General features: G+C 58.7%; 3 protein-coding genes across 3 annotated transcripts; all 3 read right to left on the bottom strand.

The window, feature by feature from the left end:
* Window positions 1-443: 443 nt before the first annotated feature.
* LTHEOB_320 (Ydr124wp-like protein) lies at window positions 444-2,806 on the bottom strand (the record flags this gene model as incomplete). The annotated part of the gene is made up of 5 exons (XM_035512097.1): window positions 444-1,306; window positions 1,368-1,577; window positions 1,639-2,262; window positions 2,329-2,560; window positions 2,645-2,806. The coding sequence occupies 5 exons, from the start codon at window positions 2,804-2,806 to the stop codon at window positions 444-446; spliced, it is 2,091 nt and encodes a 696-aa protein (XP_035372322.1).
* Window positions 2,807-4,784: 1,978 nt separating this feature from the next.
* On the bottom strand, window positions 4,785-9,952 carry LTHEOB_319 (ABC metal ion transporter protein; the record flags this gene model as incomplete). The annotated part of the gene is made up of 8 exons (XM_035512085.1): window positions 4,785-5,039; window positions 5,112-6,190; window positions 6,248-6,285; window positions 6,352-6,381; window positions 6,546-6,649; window positions 6,715-6,875; window positions 6,928-9,583; window positions 9,650-9,952. 8 exons carry the CDS (start codon window positions 9,950-9,952, stop codon window positions 4,785-4,787), a joined length of 4,626 nt encoding a protein of 1,541 aa, XP_035372321.1.
* Window positions 9,953-10,287: 335 nt separating this feature from the next.
* On the bottom strand, window positions 10,288-12,801 carry LTHEOB_318 (Ubiquitin interaction motif protein; the record flags this gene model as incomplete). Its single annotated transcript, XM_035512074.1, has 7 exons — window positions 10,288-10,593; window positions 10,655-10,774; window positions 10,834-11,111; window positions 11,161-12,276; window positions 12,328-12,450; window positions 12,513-12,648; window positions 12,700-12,801. The coding sequence occupies 7 exons, from the start codon at window positions 12,799-12,801 to the stop codon at window positions 10,288-10,290; spliced, it is 2,181 nt and encodes a 726-aa protein (XP_035372320.1).
* Between the last annotated feature and the right edge of the window lie 3 nt (window positions 12,802-12,804).

The raw sequence follows: 12,804 nt of genomic DNA, 5'->3' as shown, positions 1-12,804 counted from the left end.
CGGATCTAACAATCCAGCAGTAGGCCCGAGCCATCCCACCAACTCCTACGCTTACCGAAATAGCACGATTGTTCCCAAAGAGAAAGGAGAAAATGGCAGCCGCGGAACGAGCTGCTGGCAGCTTTTCGCAGAACAACAAACATTGTTCAGAGATTTCCACCCAGAGAAACGCTAATGCAGAACCTTTGCCCAAAGTCGTAGTCGTCGTAGTCGGTCTGAGGCGACGTCTGGTCAACACAGAAAAAGTCGCGAATGTTGGACGTCATTGCTAATCGGTCATGTCGTCATCATAATTATACAGGACATTTGAAGAGACGCTGTCGTGAACTTCGTCGTCAAGCACGGGAGCCGTCGCGCCAGGAAGAGGCCAAATCAAAACGGCTTCCGAGCTGCAGGCCAGAGGCCCATGATGTGAATTGAAATCTTCAATACTGGCTTGACGCCTAGCCATGGTAAGAGCTGTTCATGTTGTACGGTATGTTTGGATGACTTAGTGAGCCAGTGCGGAAGGTGTTGCTGTACGGCGGCTCGTCATAGGTGCTCGACTGGCTCCGTATCCCCGGCATCATGGACATGGGTCCTGAAACGGCCATGGCTTGACCCATCGCCGGAGATGCTGCCGACATGCTGCCTACCTGAGAGCCGGGGCTATAGTTGTGTTGAGGTGAGAGTTGAGGATTGTTGCCAAAGGAAAAATTGACAGCACCAGGGAAGTTCGTATTGGAGGGAGTGGCGTAGGAGGTGTTCGAACTTTGCGCCAGGGAGGCAGTCGATGAGGGAGAGAAGGACGAATTCGATTGGACTGTCCGCCAATCGTAATTCGAGGGCTGGCTGACGTAGCTTGGGTCCCGACTCATCGGGTAGGTAGGGTTGTCCACGTAGTTCGGAGGTTGCTTCGCATCAAACCCATACCTGTCGTCGTACATCTGTGGAGGCATCATCGGTGCTTGCTGGTACGCCGGTTGCAGATCGCTTGCATCAGAGAATGGCTTTCCGACCGGCGCTACGTAGCTTCGGAAGTCGTTATTGTTCGAAGGGAAGAAGTTGTTCACCTGCTGCGGCGAGGGATCCGGAAGGCCGTTGGGGTGAGAGTAATCCCAACTCTGATTTTCCAGTTCCAACGCCCTTGTTGACTGGACCAAGTCTTCTTGCTCTTGACCATGTTGCGACTTTTGAATTTCCTGAACCTCCTGGGTATCGACTGACGAATCCTGGCGTTGACGCTTGCGCGAGGAGCCGCTACTGGCCTTCTTGTTTTGGAGAGCATGCTTGGGGTAGCACTTCATGCCGATCATGGTGTCGCCATCTGACATCAACATTTAGCCTTCCAGGTGTGACTTGCAGCGAACAATGACTAGCCAACTCACCAATGCCGTCAGTGACGTAGTCGGACCAGTGCTGTGCAAGCAGGTAAATATCGTTCAAGAACAGGTCGCGTTTGCCCTTTCGATCGTCACCATTGTGGTTGTCTTGATCGAACTGCAGTACACAGTCCTTGGTGGAGTGCACCAAGAGGTCAATGCCGCCCTCTTTCTGGGCTTGGTGTAACAGGATGTGGACACCGAGGACAAGACGTTCTGTCGACTTGCATTAGCCCCCGTGGCACTGCATTGAAGGTGCCCGCTTATCGTCGCTTACCAGGTTTCCTAAGGTGGTCAGGCTCCTTGTGACGGACCTCATCCATGGTCCCACACTCGGGATGCGGCATCAACCTCCACCAATCCTCGTGAGTCGTCGGCCACCATGGGGGAGCGTCCGGGCCATCCTTCGGCTTGGAGCGCTTCTTCTGGGTGCTCTTCTCGGCTTCCTGCTTCTTCTTCTTGTCGCTACCGACATAAGGATAGTTCGACTGCTTCTTGGGCTCAATGGCCCGGATCCATGCCTTGAGGATGACCTTGCATGCAAGCTGCTGCATCTGGTCGAGGCGGCGGCCCAGGATGTCGAGCACCTGGGCGCGGTCCTCGATGGGGAAGCGCACTACCTGCTGCTCCTCGGGCTCGATGTCGACGCCGACGGCGTCGGACCAGTCCTCGTTCTCATCGTCGTCGTCCTCGGCGAGACTCTGGTTGCGTGACGTAGAGCGCTGGCGCTTGCGTGGGCGGACGGGCTCGGCGGCGGGGCTCTTGATCTTGACCTTTGACTTTTCTGAATTGCGCGCGCGCTGATTGGGCTGCGAGAGACTCGCACGGCGGCTCTCGTCAGAGTCGGTCGTCACTTGACTTGCGGCATCGACCCACTCCGACGCTGCGGGCTCGTCGCTAGCTGCGGCACGGTCAGCAAGGGCTCATCATCTGTGCGGCCGGCTTCGGCGGCTCGTGCGGGACAGACCATAGACCTGGGGACCGCCGCGGACAAACTGGGGTGGCAGGCTGTCGACGTGCGAGACGAGTTGGCGCCACTGCGGCGTGCGGGCCAGCTGCGGGCGGACGTAGTCAAACTTGTCGGAGGGAAGCACGAAGGCATCGCCCCTCTCGTCGAGACCGACGACGACAAAGGCGTGGGCGGCGATGTTGCAGTCGCGGCGGAGGGCCTGGGCGAGGGCGCGCGACGGCGATGGGGCCTAGCGATTAGGGTTAGCGGGGCCGTTGTCTGGCAGGCTGGGAAAATGCGGGGTATTGGGTGAGGGCTGAGGGCTGACACGCACGGGCGCCGTTCGCGGTTGTTGAGAGCTAACGCTCTGGGAGCTCATCCTGCTCGCTGCTGCTGCTGGAGGTGTGGCATCGAGCTTTGTTTTGGAGCTGGGCTGCGGGTGCCATTTTGCGCTTCCGGCAGGCGCCAGCCTGCACTCGGCCGGGTACTGGACCATCGTAGCGGAGCGGCGCGAGAGGTCGAGGGCTTGTTGTTAAGCGGGTCGGCGATGCAAGCCAGCTCAGCACGAGCGTGCTCTAAGCCCAAACAGTGCGCGTTCTCCGCGACTCGTCGCATGCACCGAGGCCGCGGGTTCTGGCATCGCAGGTGTTAGTCGCGGGCGCTATCGCTGGTCAAGACGGAAACATGGTTGACGGGACGGCGGGCGGGAGTGCCTGGAGGAGGGGACAGGAAACGGCTCGGAAGCAGCGGCCAACTTAAATACCACCGGCCGCCTTATCGGCGAGCGGATGAGGCTGCAATTGAGGGCCGGCCTACCTGTGAAGCGTGGCCGTCCCGTGCCTGGCCGCGACGGGAGGACTAGCAGCGGTCGTCGCTTGGCGGCAGATCGTGGGCAATCAAGCGCTGAGGGCGAGCGCGGAGTCTGCGGAGAGAAATGGATGCGGACGGTTGCCACCGGCCTGAGTGCTGGCACGCCGTGTGGCCGACAGACGCGGCCTATCCGGGGCGGCGCGCGCGGGCGATCGGAGAGGCTGGTGCGACCACCGGCGCGTGGCAGCTGATCTGGCGGAGAGAGGGAGGGAGAGACGGCGCGCTGGGAAGTGAGATGGAGCTGCACGTGGGCGATTATTGGCGGAGCCCGGGGCCGCACGACGGATAAGATCGATGAGAGGCGCGATGAAACGAACGAGACGATTGGCGACGTTCGGAGGAGCTCCTCGCACAGCCTGGCCGGCGCCGGGCTGGTATAAGAAGGACGCGGGACCATGCCATCCGCCCTCCAGCGACGACCCCCGCCGCGGCACCCCCCGGGCGTGCGCAGACGAGGCGAGGCAGCGTGCGTGCGTGCGCGGTGCGGTGCTACAAAACGAAAGAAAATTGCCAGGCCGTGTGGGGAGGCAAGAAGTGGCCGCAGCCGGGGCGGGTCGGCGCCGCATGCGAGAGCATCGATCTCGCGCTGTCGAGATTGCCGGCCGCCAGCGGTGTGTACGCAGAATGATGAAACCCGGCGAACCCTGGCCTTGGCAACGCTCTGGCGCCCGTCGCGGACAGCCCGCTCGGAGGCGCCAGCGCGATCGAAGCGGGCGGCGATGCTGCGGAGAGGCCGGGGGGAGCCAGGCGGAGATCATCGGGACGCGCTTCCGCTGCCGCCGATTGCGTCTTGCGACACCTGGCCGCAGAACTCCACCGACCGGGCAAGGTCGAAAAATAATGAATCTTGCGCGGATCTGATGAGACCCATCGCATCGAGATAGACACGATCTCTAGTGCCCGCGCGATCTCACTCGCCCGCCGCTAGCGTGACACCGCGCGGCGGACCGCTCGACTGCATCCGCGCGCTGCCCCAGGCCGTTGTTGATGCACCCTCTGCCGTCGCAGCCACCACCCACGCCCTCGCCCCTCGCCCAATTTGGCCCAGAATAGCAGACCGCCACGGCTCGCGTACCTGGCTGCCGCCGGCCCGCCCGCTCGACTAGCACCAAACCATCGAGTCTACCAGGGCGCTCAGCCCTAGGAGCCGCCGTCCGTCCTCCGCGCAAAAAACAATGCGGTGGCTGCCGCGCGCCGGGGCGAGCGGTCGCTGAGCCGGACAGACCCTGTCTTGCCCGCAAAAGCAAACGGCGCGCGGCCGACACAGCGAAAAGCAATTATCTGCAACCGCCTCGGCCAACCGAGCCAGAAGAGACGCCTCAGCCCGCCGGCGGAGGGCAGCCCACTGGTCACTGACACACTTCGATGCAGCAGCGCGGTGCGCCCCTGCTCACCACTTTCCCTTCTCAGCCCACTACATATTAGTGCCTACGGTACCCTATCCACCTACGTACACCCATTCGTCGCCCCCGTGCCTGCCGCCAGACCCGCATCCCCGTGCGGCCTGGCCCGCCGGCAGCGAGCGCCGCTGGCCACCATCAGCTCTCGCTTGCCGCAACACGTCGACCGCAAACCGGGCTGCCGGGCAGCGCCAACTTGGCATCTCACTGCGGTGTGACCGTCTCCACCGCGCCCAACAGATTTGCCTCCTTGACCAGCTCGTAGAAAAGACCCTTGCGCCGCACCAGCTCCGCCGGCGTGTCGAACTCGGCCACCTCACCCTTGTCGAGCACCACGATGCGGTCCGAATCGAGGATCGTGTTGATCCGGTGCGCGATCGTGATAATTGTCCGGTTGCTGAAAACGGGACTCCGCAGCGTCGTCTGGAGCATTGCGTCCGTCTCGACGTCGACCGCCGCCTGCATTTTTTTTTTCCCGCAGTTAGCCGAGAGTGTCCCTTGTTTGAGCCATATGACAGCGCATTAACTCACCGTTGCCTCGTCCAGCACCAGGATATTGCTCGGGGCAAGCAACGCGCGCGCCAGGGACACCAGCTGCCTCTGGCCCTGGCTGAGATTCGACCCTCCCTCGTTGATCTGCGCGTCCAGTCTGCCAGTCATGCTCGCGACATGCTCCTTGAGCCGCGCGTGATCCAACGCGCTCCACAGCTCCGTGTCATCGTGGACGTGGCCCGGATCCAGGTTGTCGCGGACCGTGCCCTCGAACAGCGCTGCGTCTTGCGGGATGATGGCGAGACGGCGCCGCAGATCGAGCAGGCCGATTGTGCTTGTGTTTAGCTCATCGATGCTCACGCAGCCGTCTGTCGGCTCAATGATACGGAAGAGGGCAAGGGTCAGCGAACTCTTCCCTGCCCCTGTGCGACCGACCACGCCAATCTTCTCCCGTGCCTTGATGTCCAGGTTGATATTTTTCAGCACCAGGTCCAGACCGGGCCTGTATCTGGTGCTGAAGTCGTTGAACTTCACCGCACCGTTGGACGGCCACGCGATCGGCGGCCTATTCTTAGAAATGATCTCGGGCGCCTCGCTCGGCAAGCGAGCGTACTCCAACACACGTTCCACAGAGACGATATTGGTCTCAACCTCGACCGTCTGCCGGACAATCCAGTTAAGAGATTGGGTGATCTGCAGCGCGTAAGACATGGCCAAACCCACCCAGCCCGCCGACAGCCCGCTGCCTGTCGTCACGGAGACGATGGCAAAGCTTGCGGATGCCAGGATGATGACCGAGCCAATGAACTCGAGCCGGACCGCCAGCCAGCGGTTCGCATTGATGGAGGGGAAGTAGGCCCGCAGATTGGCGTCCACGCGCCACTCATTTTCCTGCGCGAAGCGGCCTTGCTGCCGGTAAGCACGGATTGTGGAGATGCCACTGAGCGACTCTTGGAAGTGCGCGTAGATGGGGCTTTTGCTGACGCTGTCCAGGCGCTTAAGCTCTCGCGACGTGCGCAGGTAGTACCGCTGGATGTACAGGTACAGTGCCCCGAGCGGGACGATCAATACAATGAAGATGGGCACCGTCGCCGAAATGACCGCAAGCGTAAACGCAGCTGCCGCTCCGTTAGCCCAAAGAAGCAGCCGGAGGCCAGTTGCATGTGAAGGCTTACCTCTTGCTGAATTGACGAAAAGCATGTTGAATGTGCGCCTGTGACGTTTGTTAGCAACGTTGTACGAGCGGGAAAGACCCCAGTTGTTGGGCAGCTAGACTTACGCCAGAACCTCGTCCACGCGATAGATGTCACTGCCGGTAGTGTTAGCTGCAAGCCAGACAATTCGGCAAACAAATCGAGGATGTGTCTGGGATATGCATGTGGTGCAGCGTGCAGCAACCCCGCTCGCAACGCACCACTCGCATGCAGGCGATGCGCTTTCGTTCGGGTGCAGATTCGTGGAATCTCAACTTACCTGGAAAACCGATTCAGGATACGACCTGCCGGCGTCGTCTCGAAGAAGCTCATTGGCGATCTGAAGATTGCGAAAGCCATCCTCTCATGCAACTTGCGGGATGCCTACGGGGGAGATGTCAGCTGCGCCATCTCCCTGCCAGAAACGGACCCCAGCCGCGGCCACTTACCTCGATGGAGCAGAAGATCCACAGAATGAGGGTCTGAATGACTACAAGTGCAGCGGAGCCAAACCCGAAAGCAAAGTAGATGCCGATGTACTTGCCCACGTTGCGGTTGCCACCATACTTAGCGTTCATCTCGGACCACTGCTTCAGCCAAACACTACCACCTGAAGCCTCATTAGCACGAGCCAGATGTGTACGATAAGAGACGCAACATACCAATTTGAGCCGTTTGTGCGCCGACGAGCGTGAGGATGTAGATGGCGACTGCGATCAGGTTGCTGGTCTTCGCGTACTCCGCGTAGACACTCCATTTGACCTTGCCTTGTTCCGAAAACTCCTTTGTCTGCTTGCTCTTCAGGCCCGCTCCTTCTTCGTCCGTAAGCTTGCCACGAGGGCCGCGGAAGCTTGCAGTGCTAGCACGACGCAGCTCGAGACCAGTATGCTTGCGGCCCGTGCCGCCAGCCGGCCGGATTGGCGCCAGCTGCCCGACAGCCTCCTGCGCCTCCTCCGTCTCGAGTTGCTCGTCTGATCCTGAGGTAATGCCATACACGGTTCCGGATTCGTCGCTGCTTCCAATCTCACCCTCGTCCTCGGATTCCTCGTTGTGAGCCGTGCGAATGAGGTTGGAGATTTCTCCCTTCATTGCCATTAGCTGCTCGTACGTGCCGTGCTCGACGATCTTCCCGTGGCGCAGGAGGTGGACGTAGTTCGCCTCCATGAGGACAGGGATCGAATTGGTAGCCAGGATACGGGTTCGACTCGCGAGCAGACCGTTCGGTCCAAGCACATTATTAATAATATGCCTGCCGACGTGCTGGTCCACGGCAGAAAGGACATCATCAAGAAGGTAGATATCAGCTCGAGCGTAGACAGCTCTGGCCAGCGTCAGACGCGCCTTCTGGCCTCCAGAAAGTGAGATGCCGCGCTCTCCAACTTCCGTCTGATCGCCGTCAGGAAGGGATGCGAAGTCGTCAATGAGCGCACAAGCCTTGACAGTCCGGTCATAGAAATGCGGGTCCCAGCGGTAACCGAAGACGATGTTTTCTCTGACAGACGCGTTCATAACCCACGGCTGCTGTGCCACATACGCAGTTTTCCCCTTCACCACAACGATACCCTTGAGCTTCCAGAGGTCGCCGAGCATGGATTGCAGCAAAGAGGATTTACCAGCTCCAACACGACCAACCACACAGGTGAGTTCACCTCTTCTAGCTGTGAAGTTGATCTCCTCAAGAGCGAGCTTCGACTCTGACTTGTTCCAGGTGAAAGTTCCATCCCGGATTCGGACACTCTCTTCTCCATCTTCTTCTACCGGAGGCTCATGAAGGACCGCATCCTCCTGAAGCTCTTCGGCCAGCAAATAGCTGGTGAGACGAGCGACGGCGACACTAGCTTCGATGATGGAGGTAATGACCATGGGGAGAATCGAGAGAGGGAATGTCAACAGGTTGAAAAGCGTCAGGGCCGGGAAAACGATTTCGGTGGTCAGCGGCTGGTCGTTCGTCAGGACAAACACAGCGAAAGTAGAGCAAGAGACCAGGAAAGGAGTCGTTGACCAAGTAAAGTTGGCGAACGCCTGGGCAGCTCCGATCTTCCTGAGAGTCTTGAGCTCCTGATCGTTACGGATAAAGTTGAGCTTGTTCAAGAAAGCTGTGGTCCACGCGTACAGCTTGATGGACTTCATGTTGTTCAAGATTTCGGTCATCAGCCTAGTCCTAGCATCTTTGTTCTTCATCTGCTTCTTCTGCAGGGACTTCATGATGCGAGCGATGAAACCATTGACAGGAATCATTATGATCATGGCGCCGACACCGGCCAGCATACTCAGCCCGACGAGGTTGTAGAGGGAGAGCATACAGAGGGTGATTTGAAAAGGGGCGGACCAGAGCTGGATGCCGAATTGTGTCAAATCTTGAAGACGCTGAGTGTCCACAGCCATGTAGTTTACAATGTCTCCGGTGGACTTGGCCGCTCGTCCCTCGTTTGAGAGGCATAGGGCCTTGGCATAGATTGCGGCAGTGAGCGAAGATTTGACACGCATACCGGTCTCAAAGGCCCTTTGGAAGTACTGGTGGAGACAGGCCGTCTGGGAGACGGACACGGCAAACATTGCAATCGCAATAGCTGCACCGCGGATGGGAGGTTCTGGGTCGTCTCTCCGATAGGAATCGACAAACCTAATCAGCAGACGAAGGAGCTGCGGCTGAACGAATGCTAGGATATCGCTGCCACACTTGATGAGAGAGCCTCGAAAATAGGGCGCGCCAAAAGCCCTGCCCATAGCGATCCACAGAGAAGGATGCTTCTTCTTCTCTAGCTCGTGATGCCAGACCTCCGTGAACCTCTCCACGGTTGCCTCCGTGGTGTCCCGCTTCCTTAGATTCCAAAGATCGTCCTGCGTCAGGAAGTTCTTGTACCCATACTTCATCATGGGCGTCATCCAGCTAAAGGTAAGGACAGAGAAGATGTCGGCATATTCAAACGGGCATTCGTCTTCGTCGCCGAGCGCATCGTACGCGCTGAGCTGCTTCGGAACCAACCATTCGAGAACGAACTCGGTCAATGCCAGCCCGACGCTCACGCAAAACGTTACGAAGTATGCCTGGTGCGTCCTGTACAGGTTCTGGGAAATGAGCGAGCGGAGCTTGACGGCGTAGGCGAGGAGCAGAAGCAGCCAATAGAACAGAACAACGCCGTTGGGGTTGCGCGACCGGTAGTGTTCGAGGTACTGGATATAGAAAATGACGCCGAACGAGACGATGGTAACGATGGTGGTCCAGAACCTGAAATCACCGGCCCAGATGTGCTTGTAGTATTCGATCTGCAGACCGGCCTGCAGGGCGTGGGTAGCAATAAGCCCGACGATGATGGACTAGGCGCAGAAAGACATGTTAGACCAGGCTCTGCGACGGATTCCGGCAACCAGCCAACAACTCACCAGCTTTGCGTAGAAGTGCCAATTCCTCCGCACAGGCTGCGGGGCGCATTTGCGCAGGAGGTAGTACACCGCCGCGCCGCCACCCAGGATTCCGAACAGGACGGCAACCGTGGTTATCCACACGTCGAGGAAACAGCTCGTCAGGTCCCAGCGATAGCGGCTCACTGGCCCCCATCCCTCCGGATCACCGCATAGTGGCTGCTGCCTGGTGGAGTCGGCCGCCAGAAAGCCAACAAAGACGGCGGCGTCGGAGGGCGCGTTCGGGGACAGCAGCGGCGACTGGACAGCGTCGGAGACGTGCATTGAAGCTGTCGCGGCACGGAGCGGTCGAGGGAGTCCACGCTGCGCAAGAGGGCGGATGGAGGAGAAGGGATGTTGAGAAGATGTGTAAGCAGCACCAACGCCCCGGGGCGCCTTTTTAGAAGGCAAGAAGAGCCAACGGGACGATCGGGTTTCCAGACGTCACTCAGGTAAGCGGATAAGCTCCACAGATCGCCCCAAGGCGTGAGCTCGCCAAGCCGCCCACTCTTCGAGTTAGCTTCGGCGTTAACGCCGTGACGCTGGCCGAGTTTGTGACTGTACATTCGTCGAGCCGCAATCGCGCTCGCGCAAACTATGGACTATCCGCGACCACCTTACTACTTGCCATCCGCGAATTCAATGTGCTGTGATGCGGGGCCGCCCGCATCAGTCATGGCTGCATCCGCATCCGTCTCCCTACCCCTGCTTGCTGCAGACGCCATCTCAGCCACCAGACCCGCTCCCCTCTCCGCCATTTCAGGCTGCTTTTGCTGTTCATCTCCATACCACTCCTTCGCCGACATGTTTGCGAAGCCCGCGTCTTCGTCGCCACCTACTGATCCGCTGCCGTCGTACGGAGGAGGTTGCTCCACGTCCTGAACAAGTTCTTCACGGAACAGCATGTTGTCTCCGGAGACGAATTCCTTGAAGCCTGTTAATACTGAAGACACCTTGCACCCTGCCTGGACAGACTGGAAAACTTACAGCAAGCGCTTGAGGAACGTCTGCGAACCGCTCGTTCAGCGCTTCCTCGCTGGCATACACCAGGAGAACCTCGCGATTTTCCATAGCCGCTGCCGCGAGCGCGTCAACCTCAGAGATGCGCTACAAACCAAGCATTAGCATCATTGCCCCTTTCCGTTGTCTGGATAAGCTTCACTCACCGACTTCGATATCTGGCCCGTGCTATCGTAGTGAATCCTCCACCAGTCAGTTGAAGTCCGTGCTGCGTCTCCGTTTCCCACCGCCACTGATTCGTCCATGCTCTCATCCACGTCGAATTTGCGCCGACTTTGGATATACGTCACCGCAGGGTCTGATGAGATGCCGCAAAGCCGGTATTTGACCGTTGGGTTGGCTTCTACTCCTTCTTTCGGCTCCTTGAGCAGGCCGGAAAGCTCATCGTACGCTTTGCGCGCCTCTTCTTCCTGAGCTTTGAGCACTGCGCCGACGTTAGATAGCTCCTTGGTTACAACGACATACCACCTTACCTTCGAGTTTCCTCTTGACTCTATCGTAGACACTCTGGATTTTCTGATGCAATCTGGCGTCGCGTTCGGCGTTGGGATTAGGCATAGGATCGCCCGTGGGGCTTAGAGGCTGCATGGTCATAGCTGACATGGCTACCTCCAACAGGTCCAGCGAGCTGCCAGAGGTGCCGTTATGGTGAAATCTTGAGTATCGTTGCGTCTGCGCCTCGATGTCGGCGAACTCCTTCTTCTTCTCCGCACAAGCTCTTCTCATCTGCTTTGCCTTTGTCTCGTTCTGGGCCATATATCTGTCGACATACCACGACGAAGGTATGGTCATGTTGAGGCCCGTTGCAGTCGAGTCCGGCTGCTTTACGACCATTACTAGTACTTCAGCAAGACTGCTAATTGACGCCTGTACATCCTTCGAGCCATCAAGATCATTGGACCAAATAGTCTCGTCTAGAACGTCATACAGCGACGCGGGTCCATCAGCACCGCGGTTGCTCAGTATCGGCATTAAGCACTTAAAGCTTGCACTGGATACCTCTCCAGACAGGATTTCTCGGGCAGTAGTTTCGAAAAGCTTGTCGTGCCCAGCACCAGGCTCGATCTGTGAGGCAGCAGCTTGCCAAGCGTCTAGAAACCTCACAGCTTCTGTATCCCCCACGCTGCCCTCGATCTTGTTCAAGGGTTCGACGCTCCCATACGCACGATCGGTATAGTCGAGGAAGGCCATGATTCTTTGTGTCTCATGGATGATCTCCGTCCGTCCATCTTCCTGGCGTACGTCGTCGAGGTCAATTGTTTGGGCTACGGCGATGGGGTTTCCTGTCCACCATTGCGGATCTTGGCCGTAATGCGGGAGGAGATGATTCTTCATGAGAAGTGCGTTGTGAGACATGGGAATGGTGTTGAGAATGGTGATGAGTGAGGGGAGGTAGTCCTGGGATGGTAGAGGTTTCATGAAAGCGGGTTCGCCAGGTTCTCTCTTGCGCTGGGACGGAGGCGGGTCGGGAACAGTGCTGGAAACGGTTGTCATGGCCCATTGGTTCTGCTCGTAGTACTCCCGGGTCGCAGGGCCGAACTGGACTCCTGATGCGCCCACCACGCCGGTCTCCTGGCCGGCTCCTGCATCTATCAAGGCTGTCAGCGTCTAGCTCGCGATGCTCCGTTTTGCGGGCGCACTCAGGGCCTGGGGGTCTCCCATGTCGGAATCGTGCATACTGTTACTCGGGGTATTGGGCCGGGTGGCAGCAGTGCTCTGAGGGTATTGGGAGAGGGACTCGTTCGCGTGGTCGATTTGGAAAGCTGCTCGCGCACTGGTCAGGCACCGCAGCGCAGGTGCTAGGAGCCGCGCAGGGAGCACTCACAAGGTATTCCGGCGTACTGGTTGCTGCCGCCATCACGGTCTTGCGAGAAGAGCGTTTCGTCGTACTTGTCGGCGGCGTAGCGATTGGGATCCTGCTCGAAGTTGCTGATGGCGCGGTCTAGGTCACCGTTGGCATCCTGGTCGAGTGTCAGCCCATGTAGCGTCCGAAGGGGGAGCGCTTCCCTCACCTTGATGTAGCGCGGCGCAAATTTTGGGTCGGGTCTCCTGCCGGTAACGATCTCGCAAAAGCTGAGAAAGCTGTCGACGTCTTCTTGCGACGGTTCCGCCATGTT

This window comes from Lasiodiplodia theobromae (genome assembly GCF_012971845.1).
Source record: "Lasiodiplodia theobromae strain AM2As chromosome Unknown scaffold_1, whole genome shotgun sequence".
Classification (NCBI taxonomy): domain Eukaryota; kingdom Fungi; phylum Ascomycota; class Dothideomycetes; order Botryosphaeriales; family Botryosphaeriaceae; genus Lasiodiplodia; species Lasiodiplodia theobromae.
Note: the sequence above shows the minus strand (reverse complement) of the source record. Positions and strands in the feature narration are given on the sequence as shown.